Source organism: Aotus nancymaae, unplaced genomic scaffold (assembly GCF_030222135.1).
Source record: "Aotus nancymaae isolate 86718 unplaced genomic scaffold, 86718_ANA_hifiasm-v0.15.2.pri h1tg000016l, whole genome shotgun sequence".
NCBI lineage: Eukaryota > Metazoa > Chordata > Mammalia > Primates > Aotidae > Aotus > Aotus nancymaae.
The window spans coordinates 65,190,411-65,216,564 of NW_026988428.1; the positions used below are offsets into that span (position 1 = coordinate 65,190,411).

The window sequence follows — 26,154 nt, forward strand, 5'->3', positions numbered from 1 at the left end:
ATTGCTCCTGCCTATCTCAGTTTATTCTTTCCCCACACGTGTAGCCTAAGTTTATTCGATGCAGAGCTGAGCATGACTGAAAAGAGACAGGGAGAAGTGAGGAAGTGGCAAGATTCTGTAGGAATAATAAAATAGTGACCCTGAAGAAAAGTAGATAGCTTTGGTAAATAATCATGAGCTCTATCAGCAATTATTACAGTGACCTACAAATGTTGATCTGCTTGTACATTCCAGCCACAAGCCACTGAGTGGCATGCAGGCAAGAGCTCTTATTCAGTCCTCTGTTCCCATAACAAAGCACCAGATCTCGTACTTACGTAGTACTCAGTAAAAGTGCAAATGAATGAACAAAGTAGGATGATAACGTGAGGAGGGAAAACACAGTAAAACTGAGGAGACGGTCAATCAAAGAGATGAGAAGTAAAAATAACTAGTCCCAAAATGCTAATCAATCCACCCCAAACAGCCACAAAAAAAAATTTGGACATAGAATGCAATCTTTCAGGGAATCGTGCTAAAATATCTGCCTTGTTACAAACCATTTGGTGCCTTTCCATCACAAACAGGAGCTAATCCTATAACTTTTTCTGGGAAAAGGACTTTTCTTGTGTAGTATCCTTGACAGGTGGAAGAATAATTCATCTTACTCTATTTTATTTTGGATTTAAGTCATTGAGGTCATCTAACATTTCTTAGAAAGACACGAAATTTTACCCTGCTATATTTTGTTTCTCTAGATTTTGGAATCTGCTGTTGTCATCAGAATGTTTTCTCTGCTGTGGTAATTTGCATCCTGTTCCTGAATTCCTGCTCTCTCATCGGCAGTTTTAGTGAGTTCTGACAGACGATAACTTTTGGGCTTACAATCCTCTATCATACCTTTCCCCTACTCACTCCCCTAAATGCATTATTTTGAGGAAAACAGAACATGTAAAAATAATGTTGGACCTTCAGTAGCTGTATTCTGTAAATAAAGGTGTCCAAAATAATTTTATGCATTTCATATTAAAATTTTGGCTGACATTTTTTCCCTTCAGATAAAGGTAATTTCCAAATTCAGCCAGGGACAATGAGTCAGGCCTGTAATCTCAGCAGTTTGGGAGGCTGAGGCAGGGGGATCACCTGAATTCGGGAGTTCGAGACCAGCCTGTCCAACACAGTGAAACTATGTCTCTATTAGAAATACAAAAATCACCCAGGTGTGGTGGTGTGCGCCTGTAAGCCCAGCTATTCAAGGGGCTGAGGTGGGAGAATTGCTTGAACCTGGGAGGCGGAGGTTATAGTGAGCTGAGATGGTGCAAAACCAGATAAAGATGATTTCCAAATGTAAAATGTCTCATTGAAAAAATATGTATACTGTATTTTTGCAAGTAGAAAAATAGGTTAATAAAAACTTACGATATACAGAAATCAAAGAATTAAACAATTAAAAATATATGTGTGTTAATATATTAATACCCAAAGAAAAACACTATTAAGTGTTTAAAATACCAATTTGTGGCATTTTTAATAGTTTTATATAATATATTTAAAAATTTTTTGCATTATATTTTATATATTGGTTATTACCTGTATTAAATTTTGGCCAGGCTGGTCTCAAACTCCTCTCCTCAGGTGATCCCCCTGCCTCGGCCTCCAGAAGTGCTGTGAGTGATTACTGAAATTATTTAATTGCTTTGTATTTCAGTAATTTTTCAAATATATTAAATTTCATAGATCTGACACAGAATGTTTTTAATTATATTCTACTTTTTAAATTAAGGTCAAATTTGTAGTTCAAATAAAATTTTATTATTGTTAAAGTAGATTCCTTTTTTTTAAAGAGACTGAGTTTGCCTCTGTTGCCCAGGCTGGGGAGCAGTGATATGATCGTAGCTCACTGCAGCCTTGAGTTCCTGGACTCAAGCAATCCTCCCACTTCAGACTCTCAGGTAGCTAGGACTCAGATGTGTGCCACTATACCCAGCTAATTAAAAAAATTATTTGTACAGATAGAGTCTCACTATGTTGTCCAGGCTGATCTGAAACTCTTGGCCTCAAGCAATCCTCTCACCTCTGCCTTCCAAAGTGTTGAAATTACAGGCATGGGCCATGGCACTTGGGCTAAATTAACATTTTAAATGCTGTGGAGATTTAATCATGGTATTCAAATGATTATTTATTTTAATTGAATGCTTACTTTATTTGTGTAATTTTCTTATTTCTGTTTAATCTTAGGTAATATTAATATATCTTTGTATATTCCAAACTAGTAGTGGTTCTTGTTCAGTCACAAATATTTTTGATTAAATGTATTTACTTTTTAAAATGCTTTAAATTTCTTGCTGTTTAATGTTATATTTGATTAGACAAAGTGGCTATTTTGTAACATATATACAAATCGCTAAGCATGATGTAACGGCACACATAAATCCATCACTCAACCAGGAAACCGGATTTTTATCAACCACTTTTTTCTACGTATGTTTTCCTCTTCTCTTCCACCTACCTTCCAATCCCACCAGAGATAATGTCTATCCTGAATCGTGCATTTCACACTACCTTACTTTCTAATAATATGATAGACATAGATATAGAGGCAGAAACAATGCATTGTTTAGTTTTGCTTATTTTAAGCTTTATAACATATCAAACTGCATTTAGTGTTCTGACACTTGCTTTTATTTTTCAACATTATATTTCTAAGCTTCATCTCTGTTGTTGCAATGGCTATAATTAATTTAGTTTTCATTAAGTAAAATATGTTATCTTGTATAAATAAATATTCCCAACGAATTTATCCATTATCCTGTCAATAGTTATTGGGATTTTTTCATTACTATTGTCAAATGTACTGGTATAAATATTCTTGTATATGTCTCTGGTGCAGATTTGTGGGAGTTTACTAGGGTCTTTATGTAGGAGTGGAATTACCAGGTTCTGAGCTGTGCATGTTTTCATCTTTACCAGATAGGATGAATTTCACCAGCAATGTCTATGTATTTTCAATGATTCATAGCTTCATTAACATTTTAAATTGTTCTAAATTTTTGCCAATCAAGAGAGTATGAAGCTACATCTTTTTATCTGAATTTTCAATTTCCTAAGTACTAATAAGTTTAAGCATTTCTCCATGTATTTAATGGTCATGTCTTTTGTTTTCTTCCATGAAATGTCTGTTAAGTCATTTGCCCATTTTGCTTATTTTTCTAAATTTATATATTTAAAAAATATAATCTAGATACTAGTACATAGTCATAATATATGTTGCTAATGTACTCTCCATGTTTGTGATTTTTCACTTTTTACATAGTGTCTTTTGAAGAACAGAAGTTCTTAATTTATCAGATTTTCTTTAATAATTTTTGTTACACCTTGGTAAAAATTTGGTATGTCTAAAAATTAGTAGAAATTAGAATCTACACATAAAAAAACCTTAATCAACATAATGAAAAAATAGAAATGGCAAACATCAATCATATTAGAATATACATCTGTGTGTGTGTGTGTGTGTGTGTACCAGCTACATTTTTGAGAGGTTTCATTACACTTAAGAGTTATATGATATGGGCACAAGCATTAGAACGCCCCTCACACACATTTCAACTAAAAAGAAAAATGCACATATAGAAAGAAATAAGAAACAGTAGTAGCACTAGGAAATGAGAAAGAGAAGTATAAGAAAACCAAAATTTCTAGTTATTCTCGTGAATATAGTATAGGCAAGACCACACTGAATGAAGACATGATTAATTCACAGTCCACTTTCAGAAAGAATATTGTTATCTCTTGTGAAAAATATATTCTCACTGAGTCATTAGGGACTGAAACTCAGAAATGGGAAGCCTTTTTAATTATAATTTATCTCCCTGTTTCTCTCTCTCCCTTTCTTCCTCTCTCCGCTTTCTTTTTTTTTTTTTTTTGTTAGATGGAGTTTCACTCTTGTTACCCAGGTTGGAGTGCAATGGCGTGATCTCGGCTCACCGCAACCTCCGCCTCCTGGGTTCAGGCAATTCTCCTGCCTCAGCCTCCTGAGTAGCTGGGATTACAGGCACACGCCACCACGCCCAGCTAATTTTTGTATTTTTAGTAGAGACGGGGTTTCACCTTGTTGACCAGGATGGTCTCGATCTCTTGACCTCGTGATCCACCCACCTCGGCCTCCCAAAGTGCTGGGATTATAGGCGTGAGCCACCGCGCCTGGCCTGGTTTTTTTTTCTTTTTTCTTTCTTTCTCTTTCTTTCTTTCTTCCTTCTTTCTTTTTCTTCTTTCCTTTCCTTCTTTCCTTTCTTTTACCTTCTTTTTCTTCTTTTCTTTCCTTCTTTTCTTTCTTTCTCTTTCTTTCTTTCTTTTTCTCTTTCCTCCCTTCCTTCCTTCCTTCTTTCTTCTTTGTTTTTCTCTCTTTCTTTCTCTTTTTTCCTCTTTTTCTTCCTCCTAACTGCTTCTCTTTCTCCCTTTGGCTCACTTGCTTTTACTAACATACCCTCTCATCATTATCATATGCACGGAATTCACCATAAAGTTTCACACTGAAAAGTCATGGTTGCTTTAAAGTTTTCTCCCTTCATATTATTGTCCCAATTAAATTTTTATTGTCTGTTCTTCAAAATTTTGGCTCACAGGTAGATTTGGGTTAATATTAACTTCACTTGTTTCAAGTTATCATCCATTTTACTTATTTCAAATTTTTAAGATGGGAATGTGAGTAGTCAATGGTCATCTGAAGGACTGACCTTTTCTGAAGCTGTTATCTACCTGTGGTCCACATAGCTGTTAATTAGGGATGGTAGAGTAACATATTACAATCATGGATGATTAGGTCTTCTTGCCCTGCAAGGCCTGTTGTAGGATGTATTTAAAACATTTGAGGATATAAATACTCAAAAGTATTTAATGCTGTAGATTTTATTGAATAGAAAATTATGTCAACCTTACAAGATGTTTTCAATTATTAAGACTATAAAATATCTCCTTTAAAAATATAAGCTGGAATCCTCAAATATAGGTTATTTTGAAACTGACTGGTCAAGGGACTTTCTTTCATTCTGGCTGCAACACAGCCAACTTTACCTTTTATATGGTTTATATTGGTAAGAATTGCATCCAAAGGAAAAATTTCTTTCCCTTTTTTTAATTTTCACATTGTGATCCAAAGCAAAACTATGCTGCAAGGTGGTCTCTAGTTCCCTATGGTGAAAAATTAAAGCTTCTCACCTCAAATTTTCTCATTTTTTCTTTTCTCTCTACTATAAGTTTTAATAACAACAGTTAAGCTAAATGATCTTCATCCATCTCACCTACTTATATTATTTCTGCCTTCTAACCTTTGCCACTTCTAATGTATGTTTCTGTCTTTCTTGCAGATGAAACAGATTTGGAGTTGAGGCTGATTGATGGAGATGGTCCCTGCTCTGGGAGAGTGGAGGTGAAATTCCAGGGAGAGTGGGGAACTGTGTGTGATGATGGGTGGAACTCTACTGCCTCGATTGTCGTGTGCAAACAGCTTGGATGTCCGTTTTATTTCACCACGTTTGGTTATGCCATGCCTACATATGGAAAAATTTGGCTTGATGATGTTTCCTGTCATGGAAATGAGTCATTTCTCTGGGAATGTCAACACCAGAAATGGGGAAGCAATAACTGTGACCATAGAGAAGATGTTGCTGTGACCTGTTATGGTAAGAGTCTAACTAGAGTAAGAAGGCAAGTAAGACCTAGTCAGGAATCATCTGCTGGGAGATAGGGGTTTCTATTTTGACTTTGACAGTGTCCCTCTGAGAGACGTATAAAAATATTTTGTATATTTTTATATGTCTTCCCTTACTTCTAAAGTAATGTCTAATTACTTTTCTTTTTTATAACTATAACTGAGTTTAGAAAGAAATGAAGAGGGGGAGAGAGGAGAGAGAGAGAGAGAGAGAATGCATTAGTTACTAATGTAATATCTTTATCATAACTCTAATTGAGTTGAGAAAGAAATGAAGGTCGGGAGCAGAGATAGCTTTGATTTAAGTGCCTTTTCTCATGTACCAGGTACACTAAAAGAACAAATATTTTTTGAAAAATGAGGCATAAAATCAAAGCAAAATGATAAAGAATATCATGCTAATGATTGATTTTTTTCACCTAGGATTTTTTGTGTGTGTGTGCTTGTGTATTTGTGTTTAGAAAAAAAGTCTCACATACCCCTCCTGTAAGTATTTTCAGTTAATTTTTTTATTTTTGGTAACTTCATTCATTACAGGGCTATCTTCTAAATATCCTTTCGATTTTATTTCAGGCACAAAGTTGGACCAATTTCTGATATGTCTGCTTGTATTTCTCATAGATAAAACCAATATGAGTCTGAGGCTAGCGGATGGAAGCAGCTCCTGTTCAGGGAGAGTGGAGGTGAAATTCCAAGGAAGGTGGGGGACTATATGTGATGATGGATGGAACTTGAATACTGCTGCCGTGGTGTGCAGGCAACTAGGATGTCCATCCTCTTTTATGTCTTTTGGAGTTGTTAGTAGCCCTGCTACCTTTAGCCCCATTTGGCTGGATAACATTTTATGCCAGGGGAATGAGTCAGCAATCTGGGATTGTAGACATCATGGATGGGGACATCATGACTGCAGTCACAACGAGGATGTCACGTTAACTTGTTATGGTAAGAGCCCAAGACATCATGTGGAAGAAAGGAGCAATTTGTTTAGAAACAAAACATATGGAAAGAAAAAGGTCAATCATTCTCTGGAGAAGAATTTTCTCTGGTTATAACAAATTTTTGTTACCCCCCAAAATTGCCCCATTCTGGAGTTCTTCTAAACACCCTTCCTAAAACTGCTCTTCCTAACAAATTTAAAGTACATTTTGAGTTTTAACATTTTCTGATCACTGAGCAGCATTCCATAGGCTGACCAAATCTTTTTTCTCAAAATCTGCAAACATCATTTATTTAATTCCTCCAGCTACCTAGGATCTGCAAAAGGAACATCAGCAGCAGAATTAGCAAAAGTTAGTTTCGTATTTTCACTGAGTTTAAGTAACCATGACAGTCCCCAAAAGTGTGAAATAGAGTATCAAATTCTTGCCAAAGTTATAGCTTGTTGAGAGCAAGTATTAATGATGAGGGTGGTATATAGGGATAGAAACAAAAGAGAGCAAAGGGAAGTCAAGTCTAGGTTTGATGCAGTACAGTTGAATGGGAGAATGAAGTGAGAAAGAGGGCTTTAGTCCAGAAGCTGGTAAATCATATCAAAATACTGGCTTATGGTGGGAGAATACTACTCTGAGTGGAGAAAGGAACTCTAGAGATCAATGAAAGTGACAGAGAGATGATTTTTCTAGGACTTTTTCTTGTGGTATACTAGGCACAATGATTCTGTAAGAAATAAGAAAAAGGTATGTGTTACATATTTTATCCTCAAGGAACTAATAATCTACGGGGCAAACAACATGAATACATGCCATGTAAAGAATATTGAAAGTGAATGTAATGTATATTTCATACTAAATAGATTCCATTGACTTCTTTTTAATTTTTTTTTTTTTTTTTTTTTTTTTTTTTGAGACAGAGTCTCGCTCTGTTGCCAGGCGCCAGGCTGGAGTGCAGTGGCGCGATCTCGGCTCACTGCAACCTCTGCCTCCTGGGTTCAAGCAATTCTCCTGCCTCAGCCTCCTGAGTAGCTGGGACTACAGGTGCACGCCACCATGCCCAGCTAATTTTTGCATTTTTAGTAGAGATGGGGTTTCACCATGTTGGCCAGGACAGTCTCGATCTCTTGACTTACTGATCCGCCTGCCTCAGCCTCCCAAAGTGCTGGGATTATAGGCACAAGCCACCATGCCTAGCCTTCTTTTTAATATTTTTTGTCACTACGATTGACTATGTTATGTAGCCAAATAAAATATATTTTCTAATATTACTCCTTATTTTAGTTTATGGATGATAGTTAAAACCATAAAGGGGATATCTTGGCAATCAAAATAGTCTAGGATTTTATAGTTTTACTTAAAGGTGTTTGGCTTCAGTGATAGATTTTTCAGTTGCAGAAACTCAATTTTGCCAAGGGCAACCAGAAATTATCTGATTCAGGAGCATTTATCCGTTACTAAATTCATAATAGAATGAAGTATAAACAAAGCCTCAAATTTTTGAATTGGTAATTAGCAATTAGCAAAATAACTACCAAGTAGGCCACAATGTTTTTGAAAATTGGTCAGAATATACACTCTTCATAGGAAATTTATTATATAGTTGTATAATATGTTTGATGAGACTTAAAAGCAAAAGAAGCAAGGGAAGTAAGTTATAATTAATAATTGACCAGTACCATCAAATACAGACAATCTGAAACCTCTATAACTTGGAAAGATACCTACACGATGGGAGTGAATTGTCATGTTCACTGAACAAGAATCACACATGCAAGTAAGACACTGTCAAATTCTTGCTATCTGGCCTGACTTTATTGTTTTATTAAATCACTTAAATGAGTTTGTTTGACATGTAAAAAGCTGTACATATTTAATATACACAACTTGATGAGTTTAAAGAAAACTATACACCCATGAAACCATCACCACCATCAAGGTCATAAGCATATGCATCACCTCCCAAAGATTCCTCTCACTCCTTTTTTTATTAATGTTTTGATGGTAAGAATATTTAGCATAATATCTACCTTCTTAGCTGCTTTTAAGCATATAATACAGTATCTGTAGGTCTTTTGGGGGTAAAATGAACATCTTAACAATATTAATTCTTTTACTTTCCTTTTATTTTATTTTTTTAAATTTTACTGTAAGTTCTGGGGTACATGTTCAGAATGCAGATTTGTTACATAGGTATACATGTGTCACAGTGGTTTGCTGCATCCATCACCCTGTTATCTACATTAGGTATTTCTCCTAATGACATTCCTCCCCTAACGCCCACCACCCAACAGGCCCTGATATGTGATGTTCCCCTCCCTGCGTCCATGTGTTCTCACTGTCTAACTCCCACTTATGAGTGAGAACACATGGTGTTTGGTTTTCTGTTCTTGTGTTATTTTACTGGGAATAATGGTTTCCAGCTTCATCCATGTCCCTGCAAAGGATGTGAACTCATTCTTTTTTTTATGGTGGCATAGTATTCCATGGTGTATATGTGCCACATTTTCTTTATCCATTCTATCACTGATGGGCATTTGGGTTGGTTCCAAGTCTTTGCTATTGTGAACAGTGCCACAGTAAACATAAGTGTGCATGTGTCTTTATAATAGAATGATTTATAATCCTTTGGGTAGATACTCAGAAATGGGATTGCTGGGTCAAATGGTATTTCTTGTTCTAGCTCCTTGAGGAATCACCATAGCGTCTTCCACAATGGTTGAACTAATTTACACTCCCACCAACAGTATAAAAACGTTCTTATTTCTCCACATCCTCTGTAGCATCTGTTGTCTCCTGACTTTTTAGTGATCACCATTCTAACTGGCATCAGATGGAATCTCATTGTGGTTTTGATTTGCATTTCTCTAATGACCAGTGATGATGACCTTTTTTTAAAAAAAAGTGTTTTTTGGCTGCATAAATACCTCCTTTTGAGAAGGGTCTTTTCATATCCTTTGCCCACTTTTTGATGGGGTTATTTTTTTTTCTTATAAATTTGTTTAAGTTCTTTGTAGATTCTGGATATTAGCCTTTTGTCAGATGGAGAGATTGCAAAAATTTTCTCCCATTCTTTAGGTTGCCTGTTGACTCTGATGATAGTTTCCTTTGCTGTGCAGAAGCTCTTTAGTTTAATTAGATCCTACTTGTCTATTTTGACTTTCGTTGTCATTGCTTTCGATGTTTTAGCCATGAAGTTTTTGTCCATGCCTATGTCCTGAATGGTATTGCCTAGGTTTTCTTCTAGGGTTTTTATGGTTTTAGATCTTACATTTAAGTCTTTAATCCATCTTGAATTAATTTTGGTATAAGGTGTAAGGAAAAGATCCAGTTTCAGCTTTCTGCATACAGCGAGCCAGTTTTTCCAACAGCCTTTATTAAATAGGGAATCCTTTCCCCACTGCTTTTTGTTGTTAGGTTTGTCAAAGATCAGATGGTTGTAGATGTGTGGCATTATTTCTGAGGCCTCTGTTCTGTTCCATTGGTCTATATATCTGTTTTGGTACCAGTACCATGCTGTTTTGATTACCATAGCCTTGTAGTATAGTTTGAAGTCAGGTAGCGTGATGCCTCCAGCTTTGTTCTTTTTGCTTAGGACTGTCTTGACTAAACATTTTGAGTGAGTTTCTTAATTTTGACTTCTAACTTGATGGTATTGTGGTCTGAGGGACTTTTTGTTATGATTTCCATTCTTTTGCATTTGCTGAGGAGTGTTTTACTTCCAATTATGTGGTCAATTTTAGAATAAGTGTGATGTGGTGCTGAGGAGAATGTATATTCTGTTTATTTGGGGTGGAGAGTTCTGTAGATTTCTATTAGGTTCACTTGGTCCAGAGCTGAGTTCAAGTCCTGTGTATCCTTGTTAATTTTCTGTCTCGTTGATCTGTCTAATATTGACAATGGGGTGTTAAAGTCTCCTACTGTTATTGTGTGGGAGGTTAAGTCTCTTTGTAGGTCTCTAAGAACTTACTTTATGAATCTCGGTGATCCTGTATTGGGTACATATATATTGAGGATAGTTATCTCTTTTTGTTGCATTGATACCTTTACCATTATGTAATGCCCTTCTTTGTCTTTTTTGATTTTTGTTGCTTTAAAGTCTGTTTTATCAGAGACTAGGATTGCAATCCCTGCTTTTTGTTTTGTTTTCTATTTGCTTGGCAAATCTTCCTCCATCCCTTTATTTTGAGTCTATGTGAGTCTTTGCACATGAGATGGGTCTCCTGAATAGAGCACACCAATGGGTCTCGACTTTTTATCCAGTTTGCCAGTCTGCATCTTTTGATTGGGGCATTTAGGCCATTTACGTTCAATGTTAATATTGTTATGTTTGAATTGGATCCTGCCATTTTGTTACTGGCTCATTGTTTTGCCCGTTAGTTGATGCAGTTTCTTCATTGTGTTGATGCTTTTTACCATTTGGTACGTTTTTGGAGTGGTTGGTACTGGTTGTTCCTTTCTATGTTTAGTGCTTTTTTCAGGAGCTCTTGTAAGGCATGTCTGGTGGTGATGAAATCCCTCAGCAATTGCTGGTCTGTAAAGGATTTTATTTCTCCTTTGCTTATGAAGCTTATTTTGGCTGGATATGAAATTCTGGGTTGAAAGTTCTTTTCTTTAAGGATGTTGAATATTGGCCCCCATTCCCTTCTAGCTTGTAGGGTGTCTGCCGAGAGATCCACTGTGAGTCTGATGGTATTTCCTTTGTGGGTGACTCGACCTTTCTCTCTGGCTGTCCTTAGGATTTTTTCCTTTATTTCAACCCTGGTGAATCTGACAACTATGTGCCTTGGGGTTGCTCTTCTTGAGGAATATCTTTGTGGTGTTCTCTGTATTTCCTGGATTTGAATGTTGGCCTAGCTTGTTAGGTTGGGAAAGTTCTCTTGGATAATATCTTGAAGAGTGTTTTCCAACTTGGATTCATTCCCCCCGTCACATTCAGGTATGCCGATCAGGCATAGATTAGGTCTTTTCACATAATCCCATAGTTCTTGGGGGCTTTGTTCATTTTTTTCACTCTTTTTACTCTAATCTTGCCTTCTCATTTTATTTCATTGATTTGATCTTCTATCTCTGATATCCTTTCTTCTGCTTGATTGATTCGGCTGTTGAAACTTGTGTATGCCTCACAAAGTTTTCGTGCTGTGTTTTTCAGCTCCATCAAGTTGTTTATGTTCTTCTCTAAGCTGGTTATTCTAGTTAGCATTTCGTCTAACCTTTTTTCAGGGTTCTTAGTTTCTTTGCATTGGGTTAGAATATGGTCTTTTAACTCAGAGAAGTTTGTTATTACCCACCTTCTGAAGCCTGCTTCTGTCCATTTGTCAGATTCATTCTCTGTCTTTTTTTGTTCCCTTGATGGTGAGGAGTTGTGATCCCCAGGAGGAGAAGAGGTGTTCTGTTCTTTGATGGTTTCATCCTTTTTGCACTTTTTCTTCCCATCTTCACGGATTTCTCTCCCTTTAATCTTTGAAGTTAGTATTTCAGGAGGAGTTTCTGAGTGGACGTTTTTTTCTGTTGAGGTTGGAGCTGTATCTTTTCTGACCTGTAGAGGGCATTGCTGGGCTCTCTAGGATTTGGTCAGGCTGCTGGGTGGGTGGTCCTTCCCTGGAGTTTGTTTGAAGGTGAGATTGGCCCTGCCTTCCCAATGGCGTCTCTCCTTCCCCAGCTGGATCTTCCTGGTTGGGGGTCAAGCTGGTGTATTTGCTGCCAAGCTCTCTAGTGAGGGCTTCAATTTGAGTTCTGTGGAGGTGGGGCCTACCAGGCCTTATGGTCTGTTTCCCTGCTTTCAACTCTACCTCTGTCTGCGGGATGGTCTGTCCTGCTGGTGTTAATCCAAACTTCTGCCCAGGTCCCTGCAACAACTTGCTGGCCGGGCAGTAGTAGCTGCTCAGATTTACATCGGCTACCCACCGCGCCCAACCCAAGGTGCCCAACTATCTGGCAGGGCTCCTGTGGACCATGGGTTGCAGGAGGGATGAGGTAAGCACACAATCCGAATTGGAGCATGGAGGGAGTTAAGTCCCCTGACCCTCCGATCTGGCTGCATCTTTCAGGTAGGGACGTGCCCCCCATCTTGATTTGCCCCCCTGGGTGGCTCGCACCCTGTGACTCCTTCCCTGGGCCTATTTTCAGAGCCCTATCAGTCCCACAGAAAGGAACCCGGCACCTCATTTGGAATCGTGAAGTCCTCTAGCCCTCTGTGTCTCATTCGCTGGGAGCTGGTTCCAGTGCTGGCTTCTCTCGGCCATCTTGATGCCCCCTCAAGGGTGATCCACCAGCTCGTCAGGCTCCAGCCCATTGTCCACGTTGATCCCGCACAGCACCAATTATGTTGTTGATGTCAGAATATACACATCTTTATATTTTATATCCACCAGCAAATTATTGTAACTAGCAATCTTTTATTTCAATTGAAAGTACTTTATTTAGCACTTCTTTTAAGGAAGATATGATGATAAACTTTCTCTGGTTTTGCTTGTTTAGGAAGGTCTTTATCTCTCCATTTCTGAAATTAAACTTTACCAAGTGTAATGTTCTTGGTTGGCAGGGTTCTTTTTCTCTTCCAGTACGTTGACTATTTCATCCTACTCTCTCTTAGGCTGCAAGGTTCTGTTGAGAAATTCACTGATAGCTCTATGGGAATTTCCTTGCATGTGGCTGGTTGGTTTTCTCTTGCTACTTTCAACATTTTCTCTTTGTGTTGACTTTTGACAATCTGCTTATCATGTATAACAGTGAAGCTCTCTTATGTTCAATTCATTTGGAGTTCTTTGGGATTATTGGTTTGGGATGCTCATTTTCCTATCAAAATTTGAGAAATTTACTATTATTATTATTTTTCAAATTTCTGTTTTTTTCTCTTTCTCTTCTCTCTAATTTCTTTAATAGATATATTGGTTCATTTAATGGTGTTGTATCAGTCTTGTAGGCTTTCTTTACTCTTTCTCCTTCTCTTCGTTCTTCTGACTGAATAATTTCAAGTGATCTTTCAGTTCACTGGTTCTTTCTTCTGCTCAAACAAATCTGCTGCTGAAGCTCTGTATTGAATCTTTCAGTTGCCATGGTATTTTTTTTTTCTCCAAAATTTCTGTTTGGTTCTTTTTAGTTGTTTCTGTCTCTTTACTGAACTTCTCATTTTGTTCATGCATTGCTTTCCTGTTTTTGTTTAGTTGCCTATCTATGTTCTCTTGTGGTCCATTGAGTTTCTTTAAGAAGATCATTTTTCATTCTTTGTCAGGCTATTTTTAGATCTTACTTTCTTTGGGGTCAGCCACTAGAACTTTATTTTATTCCTTTGGTAGTGCCATATTTCCTTCATCCATTGTGTTTGTCTTTTCATTTGAATAAGTAATCTCCTCTAGTCTTACTAGATGGAGCTGTGCGTTGGTGTTTTTTCACTTGAATAAGTAATCTCCTCTAGCCTTTACTGATGCTTTGGAGAAGATGAACCTTGATGACTTGACCTGACTAGAGATTCTAGAGGGTCTCTCAAACCTTTTCTATGGGTGTGCTTTATCCATTCCTTTTGTTTCCTGTTAGTGCGGAAGTCTTGGGACTGTGTATCTTCTCTCAATCCTGCAAAACCAGGCTGAGTACTGAGAGATTCCCATTTATTTTTCTTAGGCAAGTGCCCAGAAGTGTTCAAGGTTGTACACCTCCTCCCTATTCAGCAAAATCAAGTCAGCTGCTGATATCTGTGTGCTGTCTGCAAAAGACACATACACCATCTGAGGATCTTGTACATGCTGTTTAGAGTCTCATATGCACCGTCTTGGGAGGCCCACATGTGTCATCTTTGGAACCTCACACACATTCTGTGAGGAAGTGTAAGGTACTGCCCAGGGGCGAGATGTGTGGAATGATGGGGGTAAATGTTAGCTAGCTGAGGGATCCACAGGTCAGGCATTCTACAGGGCTTGTGAGCAGGTGTCTTGGTAGAGATAATGAGCTGGTTGGTAGGATGTGTGTCTAATTACTAGCATCCACTAGTTGCTGTAAGCCTCCACCCATTTTCTTTTCTCCTAGTGGTCCCCAGATTATTCAGTTGTGCTAATCTTCTCAGTGTGTTAGGTGAGATGAGACAGAAATGTTCCATAAGGCCAAGAAACTCAGGCACTCACTTCATTTCCATCTTCTCCCATGGGAGAAATCATACTAAGGGGGTCTCTCTTAGTCATAAGCTGTGCTGCCTAGGAGAAGGGTGATATGGGGAAAGTGAAAATGTTCTTCTTATCCTCTTCAATATGTCTATTTTCATTTATATTTTGCTCCATCAAGGTGTTTGAACTTCTTATATGTACCTCTAGGATCCCATAAAAATATTTTCATTCAAAAATGATTGTTAAAATTGTTCTTTCTGTGGGAGATATAAGGTCTTTCTGCCATCTGGCTTATGTTCTTTTGGCTTGCCTCTATGTTGATATCATACTTGCAATACACGTTTTTTTCCCTGTGATCTTTCTCTTTTTACACTCTCCAGATAGTGTGCAATATTTTTGCACTATAATTTATCTTTTCCTTTTTAAGATTACAACCATATCATTGTGATTAGAATTTGCATGTTTCTAAAATTATTTTTATTATGCATATACAAGTAGTCAACATTTATTCCATTGAAATTTTATGTTCCATTTCAAATGGTTCTTTATGGGAATATTATTTCAATTCTATTTTATCTTTTGACCAAGAATTGTATTATGAAAGATTCTTTAATTACTTATGTAGTTTTGGTGTCCTGCCTAAAACAGTATGAGAGTGTCCCACAGATATATCTTCAAACCCATTTCCTGGGGATCTATTTTCCTCTAATATACAACAAATCTTACAAGTTTCAGCCAAAAGATTTATGTGTTCTTAAGTGAATGAATACATCATTTATTGAATTACTTTTGTTTTAGAAATTAATGAACAGTTATTCCTAGTAAAATGAATTGAGAGTACAATATTTTAGCTTAAAACCATGAGTCCTTTGAGTCAGAAAGGCATGTTCAATAGAAATAAGTAGATAAATGATGTTTTCAAATCCAGGAAGACTTTTTCTCCTTGGTCTCACTTATGACCTAGACTTGTGTCTATTTTTAAGATAGAAAGGAATTGTTAGAGACAGTGAATGGAAGTAACCGATGTGAAGAAGTGGGAAACGTTAATGTCCAGGATCAGTGGGGAACTGTGTGTCATCAGAACTGGGATGCTAATAGTTGTTTGTAATTAACAGAGTTAACACTCTATAGTCAATGTGACTTTTCATCCTAATGTTAGTGCTTAATTCAAGAATATATAGATGTTTCATACATCCTACTTGGGAGATAAATAGCTCCTCTGGGTATGCGAACACTGTGACTGGAGGATGTATTAGTCAATTTGCATTGCTATAATGAATACCTGAGACTGGATAATTTATAAAGAAAAGAGGTTTATTTGATTCATGGTTCTGAAGGCTGTGCGTGAATCATGGAACCAGCAACGACTTCTGGTGATGACCTTAGAAAACTTACAATCATGGCAGAAGGCCAAAGAGAAGTCAACATATCATGTGGAAAGAGGAAGCAAGAGAGAAGGGAGCAAGGTGGTGCGGGAGGTGCCAGGATCTTTAAACAACCAGCTCCCCTATGAACTCATTACTGTAGGGAGGACACAAAGCCATTTATGAAAGACCCACCTCCATGACCTGAACACCTCCCACAGGCCCCACTTTCAATACTGGGGAATCACATTTCAACCTGAGATTCGGAGCGGACAAAACATCCAAACCATATCAGGGGAATAATAATGGTAATCATAATTTGGATACTGTAATTATCTGTTTAGTAAGACTTTTGACAAATGGAAATTTAAAAAAGGAAATCTATGTTCAAATTTGTCATAATGATTTATTTTTTAAAGGGAAAACTAGCAATATCATCTTTAAGAATTATCTCAGAATTTTAGGCTGTTCTGTATTCCTTTTACTCTCTTGAAAGTATTGTTCCATGTTTTTGTTTTGTTTTGTTTTGTTTTTTCTGAGACGGGGTTTCGCTCTTGTTACCCAGGCTGGAGTGCAATTGTTCCATGTTTTATGATTTTTTCTTTTCTGTTGAAAAGGGAATTGTCGTTTTTATTGAATTTTCTCCAAAGGGAACTCATCTTAGGCTCTTGGTGCTTTTAAAGTGTTTTTTTTTTTTCTGTTTTTAATTTCCATTTTACCATTATGTGCTTCGATGTCACATTCTTTGTGTTCCTGTGTTGTAGTTCATGACGATGATTGAATCTGGGGCTATATTTGAAGAGTCTCAATTTTTGGCAAATTCTTAACATATATGTATTTTTTATTTTGAGATGAAGTCTCTCTCTGTTGCCCAGGCTGGAGTGCAGTGGCGTGATCTCGGCTCACTGGAACCTCTGCCTCCTGGATTCAAGTGATCCTCCTGCCTCAGCCTCCCTAGTAACTGGGATTACAGGTGCATGCCATCACGCCCAGCAAATTTTTGTATTTTTAGTAGAGACGGGGTTTCACCATGTTGGCCAGGCTGGTCTTGAACCCCTGACCTCCACTGATCTGCCAGCCTCAGTCTCCCAAATTGCTGGGATTACAGGCATGAGCCATTGTGCTGGCCCTTATCTACTATATTTTCAATTTTTTTTTTTTTTTTTCTGAATTCTCTATCTTTTTACTCTCTGAAACTGCAATTACATGAATATTTGTTTTCTTATTCCCTACTTTGTGCCTCTTGAAACTTTTTTTCCTGCATTTCCTATGATTTTGTCTTTTTCTGCTTGATTCTGCTTGTATCCTACAGCATGCTAATACTTTTTTCTTTGATGAATTTTATTAAACTAATCTATTGTGTTATTAATTTAATTAACTGCATTTTTCAGTTCTGGAACCTTCAGTTGGTTTATTTTTATAGTTTTTTATTTTTATTTTTCTGCCAAAATTTTCTGTCTTGCCTTTTATTTTGTTGTACATATTAAGGATGGTGATTTACAATCTGTTTCTGGTAATTCATACCTCCTGTTGATTGTGTCTTTTTTTCTCTTGGTTTTTAATCATGTTATCTTCTCCATACTTTTATTATTTCTGAGTAAGATGCACAATTCATGAAAAATTATAAAGTCAACTAGGTGTAGTATGATTTTATATTTTTGGCAGAAGGTAATCTCAGATAACCTTAATTCAGTCACAGAGATTGAATCTTGGCTTCAGTTCCTTCAAAGGCTAGTCTGTTCTATTCCTTATTTCTAGAAATGTACCCTTTAGGACAGGGGTCTCAACCCCCGGGGTGTGAACTGGTTCCTGTCACGGCATGTTAGGGACTGTGCCACACAGCGGGAGGTGAGAGGCCGGCAAGAGAGCATCCCTGAGAGAGCTCCGCCTCCTCGCAGATCAGTGTGGGCATTAGATTCTCACAGGAACACAAACCCTATTCTCACAGGAGTGCATTTGGGGGATCTAGGTTGTGCACTCCTTGTGAGAGTCTAATGTCTGATTATCTGAGGCAGAACAGTTTTATCCTGGAATCATCGCCATTCTGCCCCATTCCCCCTCCTTTTGTGGAAAAATTTTCTTCCACAAAATCAATCTTTGGTGCCACAAAGGTTGGGAACTGCTGCTTTAGGATAGCTTTTCAAAGTCTGGGTTTACTGAGGGTCTCTTTTGGTGGGTTCTGAACTTTGTGTACTACAATTAGGCAGCTTTTACATAAATTAGTATACAAAAATAAAACTTAATTTATGAGGAAATTTTGAATACACTTAAATATATTTACAAAGATACATAGTTTCCTTTCTTATGCCTACTTTAAAAAAACACATTTTGAGTTAATATCCCCTATATATTGACTATCTCTTTTAAAATATATAACACTATAATAATCTCTTCTTGGAAAAATGCTAATTCCATCTTTAGGTTTATAAACTTACTCTATGGCCTCAATAATCTCACCTTCCGTAGAAGTCATATATACATGCAGTAGAAATGAGAAGTGTCATTCTTCTTTATTTCTTCTTTTTTTCCCTTGGATGACTGGATGTTGGGCACCAAAGAGACAAAAAGGGGAACAAACCCTGTTGGGCGTTGACTATCTCCCTTTTTATCTTACGCTCTTTTCTAGACATGGTAGTCAAAAAAGTACAAGTCCAAAACTGAGGCAGGGAAAGGCTTTTGCAAGTAACAGGATCTCTGCTCAAAACAACAAAAGCAAAAGGCAGTGTTTTGACTCAAAGAGCTGGTATACCCAATTGTGAATCTCTTTGAGTATGCCTACACCCTCGGGTTCCACATTATTTCTGGGAATCTATTTCCTTAATCAATTCTTAAATTAAGAAAAGAACATCTAAATAGAAGAGAAAATTTGGAGTGTCCTCACCACAAAGAAGAGATAAATTTTTGAGGTGACAGATATCCAAATTACCCTAATTTGAATATTTCACATTATATGTAGGTATAAGAATATCACATGTATCCCCAAAATACATACGACTAGTATGTATCAACAAAAATACAAAAATATAAATAGTTTAAAAATATTGCTAATATGATATTCTATTTCTTGAATCTAGCAATATATTAAAATAATAATACACTGTGACTAGCTGTCTTTCAATGAGTGAATGGGGAAAAACATTTCTATATTCTTACTATGGTAATAGTTACACAAATTAATACATGTATTACAATTCATAGAACTGTACACACACAAATCACAAAACCAGTCAATTTTACTGTATGTTAATTTATTAAATAAAAGTGAATAATCTGTAAAAAAAAAAAAACACTCATTTAACTGAGAGATATGGGGACAAAACTAGCAATTGGAGAGAAAGAAAGAGAGTGAGAGAGAGAGAGACAATGTACTCTTGGATTCTTAGAAGACCTAGGCAAAGACTGGGAGAAGTGGGAGAAGAGTGGAAGATGAAATTCCCCTTCTAAATAATCAAAAGCCGCCATGCAGCTGACGGTGAAGGCGCTGCAGGGCCGCGAGTACAACCTGCAGGTGCCGGAGGACGAGCTGGTGTCCACGCTGAAGCAGCTGGTCTCAGAGAAGCTGAATGTCCCCGTGCGCCAGCAGCGGCTGCTCTTCAAGGGCAAGGCCCTGGCAGATGGGAAACGACTCTCGGATTGTAGCATCGGGCCCAACTCCAAGCTCAACCTAGTGGTCAAACCCCTGGAGAAGGTGCTGCTAGAAGAAGGCGCTGGCCAGAGACTGGCCGACTCCCCACCCCCGCAGGTCTGGCAGCTGATCTCCAAAGCCTTGACCTGCCACTTCAGCGCGGCAGATGCCAGCAGAGTCCTGGAACAGCTACAGAGGGATTACGAGAGGTCCCTGAGCCGCCGGACGCTGGACGATATCAAACGGTTGGCCAGCAGCTTCCTGCACCCAGAAGTGACTGAGACGACGGGGAAGGGCTTCTCCAAATAGCATTTTCAGAGCATAGGGAGGTGCCCGACGCCAGGCCGTGGCTGAACGTCACACAATGTGTGTTCTCCTGTTGCAGTTGGGCTCATAATAATAATAGCTGGCAGGTACCTGGCTCTGGTTGGGTGCTGGGCACCACTCACAGCTTGACCTGGGTTTGCTTCCACACCCTTGGAAGAGGTGAGCCAGCACAGCGGAGGTGATGCAGTGGCGGAGCCCCAGCTGGAGTCCAGCAGCTTCTGAAAGTGCCTTGATGTGACAAGCAAGAAGGCGCTGCTTGGAGAGCTGAGCTCTCTCGTGTCATATTTAGCCCACTGAGAATATACACTCAAGCAACTCCCTCCCAAGCCTGAAAGGGGAAGCAGCTGTCACCTGACCTCTGGCGGGTCCAGCATAACCCTCAGCTCACCGCTGCAGGAGGCCAAGTTGCAGCCAGCCCTGGATCCCCCAGCTGCTACAGCTAGTGTGCGTTCTACAAATGGAAAAGCAGGTTGGGGCCAGGGAGTGAGAAAGTCACCCCAGCTCTGTGATGCAACTTCGGGCAAGTCTCAGTGCCACTTTGGTCCCCAGCCGCAGACTCTATACAATGAGGGCGACTTCCCGATCTGAGTCAGTGTCCTCCGCCCTGACCCCAGCCCAGGGCGGGGAGTGTTAACAGTGCTCTTCTCCCTTCTGTTCAGTAAACAAACTGAAGCCAAAAGCAAAGCATGGCCAAGTGTGACCCAGAGATGGGTGTCCTGGCCTTTGGAGACACAGCTCTTCTCTGGGGCACCCTGTCTGCTTGTCTCCTCCTCCAGGAAGCATTAGGGCTGATGGGTGACTCAGCAAGGCAGTATCAGAGCTGGGACTGGTGTAGGCATTCATCCTCATCCCCAGCACTTGCCTCCGTGTGGAAGACGAACACATCCCAGCCGCCTGTGTAGAGGGGCTCACTTCGTATGCTCCTTTTTGCCTGAGAGGAAACCTTGGGGTGCCAAGGCAGGGGCAGAAGCACGGGCTGGGTTCCAGTTCCTCCCCCAGCCTGCCCTGCACATGAGCACTAGAGGACATCGAAGCGCCTGCTCCTTGGAGGAGGCCCCCAGGGGTGGTGGAGGCTCGAAGGAAGCCACAGGCAGGAAGACACCACTCCGGCCCCTCCACCCTCACCAAGGGAGCAGCTCAGTGTGGTCAGTGCTCCACGTGCTGGAGACCCTCCTACCTGGGCCTTGGGAGCCAAATATTGAGTCCCCGGGCTGGAAATATGGACAGAGGCCCAATAGGTGAAGGCTTTGAAGAGCACACAAAAGCCCCTGGCCACCCACTGAGAGCTGGAAAGCCATGTATATGGCTTCGAAGCCATGTATGGAGGGACACACTTGTGAGCATGTGTGGCCTGCAGCTCAGGGGATACATTTACCAGGGTTCTTGTTTGGTGCCAGGAAATTAATTTTGGAAAGTGAAATAACATTAAAGGTGAATGTGAAACTTCTACTTTTATCCAAAGGAGTTATATTAGCTAGGCTGCTTCTGGTATCCAATAATTGGTTTAAAAATAAAGGCGATTTGTTGAATCAGTAAAAAAAAAAAAAAAAAAAAAAGGATATTTTAATACCCAAGTAAATGGCTATGGTGGGAAAGGGTTAAGGTCTTTACTCAAACTGCTAATCTACATCTGTGTTTACCATCCAATGTTATTTCTACCACAGTGGATGAAGATGGACTTTGAATATATGATAACTTTATAATGTTTCTGTCTATGTCAAGGTTCTGTGCTAAGGTAGCATTGTAGTTTTGTTGACTGAAAGAATTTGGTGGTGTATTATTTAAGATGCATTACAGAAAATGCATGCAGAACAGAATTAGAAAAAGGAACATAATGTTCAAGTTAATGTCTAAAGATGACTTTCTATTTCTTCATTTCAAGTAACAGGTGGGCAGTGTAGATTAATTCAGTTTTAGGATTCCCTTTGTATATCAATAACAAGGAGACAGAAAAGATTCATTTCAAATAGTGGAAGAAAATATAACTTTTAAAGAATTAGAGAATATGACTAACATATATTACACATATAATATATAACAGGTAATATCTCTGAGACACACATATATAAATATATTATGTGTATTGTGTGTATGTATATATAATGTGTACATATATATAGTGTGTACATATATATACACATATCCATACACACACACACACACACACACAATCATATCACCATATTCACAGGGGTGTGGTTCCAGAACTCCATGGATACCAAAATCTGCAGATGCTCAAGTCCCTTAGTTGGCTTTCTGTATCTGCCAGTTTCACACACACAGATTCAAGTAAATGCAAAGTTTCAATCAGTGGTTTGTTGACTTCATGGATGTTTAGCCCACAGATTCTAAAGGCCAACTGTGTGTGTACATATATATTTTTACACTTAGCAAAATTCACCTCTACATATATATATATAACAAAATTGACCACTACTTTATATAGATAAAATAAATTTATATAAATATATAAATTTATATAAATATATAAATTTATATAAATATTTATTTATTTATATAAATATTTATATTTATATAAATTTATTATAAATTTATTATATATGTGTAAAGTAGTGGTCAATTTTCCTAAGTGATATGAAGAAATAAGGAAAGGCTGAGATTTGGATTAAATCAACGAGTATTTTAATAAAATAACAAGCTCATAGTTTATGGCTGGTTACACTTGCTTTCACCTTTGGAAGCTTTATTTTTTATTTTTATCATTCAAGAGAGTAAATTCCAGTAAGATGAATAATTGGAAGTTATATTGGAAGAAGTTGGAGTTGAATTCGTTCATTTAAAGGAATAAAAATTTTTGAAGTAGGAATAAGAGGATGATGACAGTGATGACAATGATATCTTATTGCCACTGCTTACACACAGTTATAAGTTCTAAAATGTTTCCTGGTTAGACTCAGAGCCAGCAAAGGCTCATGTTTTGACAACAAATTTGCATGCATTCTTGACTTTTGATTGATTTGTTCTTAACTGACAATCAGAAAGGACATTTCTGTTCTCTGTTGTGCTTTATTTCCCAAATGCCAGAGATTCTGGTGGATTGCCAAGATCATAGTATGATCCTTTCCTGGGAAAGATTCTATTACATTAAACTTGTACTTGTGCAAAAATTTTAAAAAGCAAGAATTAGACATTCATTGAATCTCAGTTTATTATATATTTGTGTTTATTTGGATAGCAGGATCTGGAATCTGAAGTTTTGAAACTTCACCTTGGCTTTGTGTTTATATCTCTGTTTCAGATCGTAATGATCTTGAACTAAGGCTTGTAGGTGGAAGCAGCCGCTGTGTGGGGAGAGTAGAGCTGAAAATCCAAGGAAGGTGGGGGACCATATGCCACCATAAGTGGGACAGTGCTGCAGCCAATGTTGTATGCAAGCAGTTGGGATGTGGAACTGCACTTCATTTCGCTGGCTTGCCTCATTTGGAGTCAGGGTCTGGTGTTATATGGCTTGATGGTGTCTCCTGCTCCGGTAACGAATCTTTTCTTTGGGACTGCGGACATTCCGGAACCATAAATTTTCAGTGTGTTCATCAGAATGATGTGTCTGTGATCTGCTCAGGTAAGACTTACACCCACATGATTACATCCGATAAAAGTACTTTTTTGGAGAACTAGGACCAAACCCTGAAGAAGTTACAACCGATTGAGATGTGTAAGAATTGACACTTTCCATTTTTCCTTAGAGAACATGCTTGCATTTTTTTTTTTTTTTTGGCAGCATATTACATTGTAAACCTCATGGGTTTTTAACCCCCAAACACCATTTTACTTAATTCTAATTGGTGCAACAAAATATCTAATCTAGTGAAAATTGCTATTAATCTATACAAGTGTATGGCTTACATTAGTATTCAGTATAATTTAAAAATGTATAATTACTTTGCATATTCATAGACACAACTATATTTTTCTATGTTATAATTGAGTTTGTTTTAGCACATCCTTCCATTATAATAAACTATTTCCAAAGAGTACGTATCTAAAAATGTATGACTTTGCTAATTACTTTGTACCTTATACTAGTGAAATTTTTGTCAATAGCCATTTCTTTTCTAGTTTGCAACTCTCAACTACAAGCAAGTTACTCCTCACTGTTTATTTATAGTTTTTTATATCAGGGGCTAAAATATCCCCTCATATTTCTTTCACAGTAGTATTTTGTGTTCAAAGATGTAATGAAACCTGTTCACTCTTTTAATAAGATTAAACCCACACCTTCTAATACTCTTATGAAAGGAGAATCTCTAGCTATAGAGCCAACTAATTTCCTCTGAGAGTCAGTTCGTCTTCATGGAAGAGGCTTCTTTAGTAAATTATTACTGATCTTACTATACCAGCCTTACACAGGATGCCTTAATCTTCTTATTTCCTATAGAATTTGAGATCAGGTCACATCTTTTAAGGAGAGTTTTGCTTAAGTCTAGAGTATGCAGCAGGGAACGAGGTACGTAGAAAAGCGTATGTAGGCAAAGAGGTTTATTGGTTTAGCTATACTTTAGCCACAGGCTTCATGCCATCTTCATAGGACTTTTGGGAAAGATAATATATTCAGAACATCTTTTAATCCTTTTCTTTCTTTTTATACTAGTTTGCTTGCAAGTTTTATTTGGGGACCAACCACTTTCACCATGCAAAAGGGTTTTCTGCAGTATATTTAACCAATCCATCATTTTATAAGAAAAATTTTTCTTTACATAAATGGAAAGAAAACAGGTAGAGAAAAGTTAGGAGAAAAAGTGGGAGACATGAGAAGATGAGAGAAATGAGAGAAGGGAGGAGGAAACAGGAAGAGAGAGAATCTTCATCATTTTGATAAATTTTCTTACAATAAAGTGAATTCATAACAGTGTACTTTTGACTTGATATAACATCTCTAACTGTAAGACTAATTGCTATTCAAACTCTGGAATTTCTGGAACTGTGTGCCTCAGGAAGAGTAAGGAAGGACCGTGAAGAATGATGTGGATGTGAAAATAAGGTTGGAAAACAGTCCCAACAGTGAAAACAGATGTGTATGGCCAACACATGGGAAGATAGGTAGTTAGATACATTGGCCTCTTCAGACCTGTAGTCAGAGGATTTTTTTTAAGCAAACAAAACCAGTTCACAGTTTCACAGTCTAAAATACGTCGCTTGAAAATTATGTAACTCTGCATAAATCAATCTCCAAGTTGCACTTATATCATGACTAGGATAACAGCATCAAATAAAATAGTGCAGGGAAAATACCTAAAATGTGCCAGGCAACCAGGAAGTTCTCAATAGATACAGGTATGATTATTATCGCCATTATGACTCACATTATTTATAGGAAAATAAACCTCCAAATCTTCCAAGACTAATCTCTTCAATGTGAATCAGATTTCTCACTAGATAGCAAATTATATTTTTGTAATGACATATGAAAAGCTCGAATAATGGGAGGAGGTAAGACATAGAAATTATATCTTCTTTCCTCAATTATTTCAAGAAGAATTCTTCACATTTTTACTTTCTTGGGGTTATTTAATATATTTAGTTGCATGCCTGAAAAAGTAGAGTCACAGGAACACAAACAAGTGATGCATATGCTGACGGGGCAAAAACACAGTTCCTTCAAAATTTACCACTGAACAAATTTCATTTCCTACAACAAATATATTTTATAAGCAAAGATTTGCTTCTTCATAGAAAACAGTATGAGAAAGAACATGTTTCTATTTAAATCCATGAGGGACTTTTTCCTAATTGCACACTTTTTGTGCCTTTTCTTTCTGAAGTTGCTGACATGCAAGTATTTCCCAACACTTTATTTTACTGCGTTAAAAATGATCTCTCTAATATTTTGAAAATCAGTGTAATTAATGATATATAGGATTATAAGGCTTTTCTTTTCTTTTTTTTTTTTTTTTGAGACGAGTTTCGCTCTTGTTACCCAGGCTGGAGTGCAATGGCACGATCTTGGCTCACCGCAACCTCCGCCTCCTGGGTTCAGGCAATTCTCCTATCTCAGCCTCCTGAGTAGCTGGGATTACAGGCACGCGCCACCATGCCCAGCTAATTTTTTTTTTGTGTGTGTGTATTTTTTTTTAGTAGAGACGGGGTTTCACCATGTTGACCAGGATGG

The 26,154-nt window shown here is 37.9% G+C and overlaps 2 protein-coding genes across 5 annotated transcripts in view; both read left to right on the top strand.

The window, feature by feature from the left end:
* Positions 1-26,154, top strand: part of CD163L1 (CD163 molecule like 1) — an 85,680-nt gene that overhangs the window by 2,245 nt on the left and 57,281 nt on the right. For 3 of the 4 annotated variants that reach the window (XM_064377483.1, XM_064377484.1, XM_021671249.2), the window contains exons 2-5: positions 738-830; positions 5,343-5,657; positions 6,308-6,628; positions 23,287-23,607. In XM_064377483.1, coding sequence (XP_064233553.1) covers positions 738-830; positions 5,343-5,657; positions 6,308-6,628; positions 23,287-23,607 — 1,050 coding nt within the window. The remainder of the gene's footprint in view (positions 1-737; positions 831-5,342; positions 5,658-6,307; positions 6,629-23,286; positions 23,608-26,154) is intronic. The other variant, XM_064377485.1, reaches the window with a different exon arrangement.
* Positions 18,248-20,161, top strand: LOC105731209 (ubiquitin-like protein 4A). The gene has a single exon (XM_064376759.1). It carries the CDS (start codon positions 19,536-19,538, stop codon positions 20,007-20,009), a length of 474 nt encoding a protein of 157 aa, XP_064232829.1. The 5' UTR covers positions 18,248-19,535; the 3' UTR covers positions 20,010-20,161.

What these genes read in the sequence shown, in the direction of transcription:
- LOC105731209 (XM_064376759.1), top strand. Translation starts at nt 19,536, where the DNA reads ATGCAGCTGACGGTGAAGGCGCTGCAGGGCCGCGAGTACAACCTGCAG.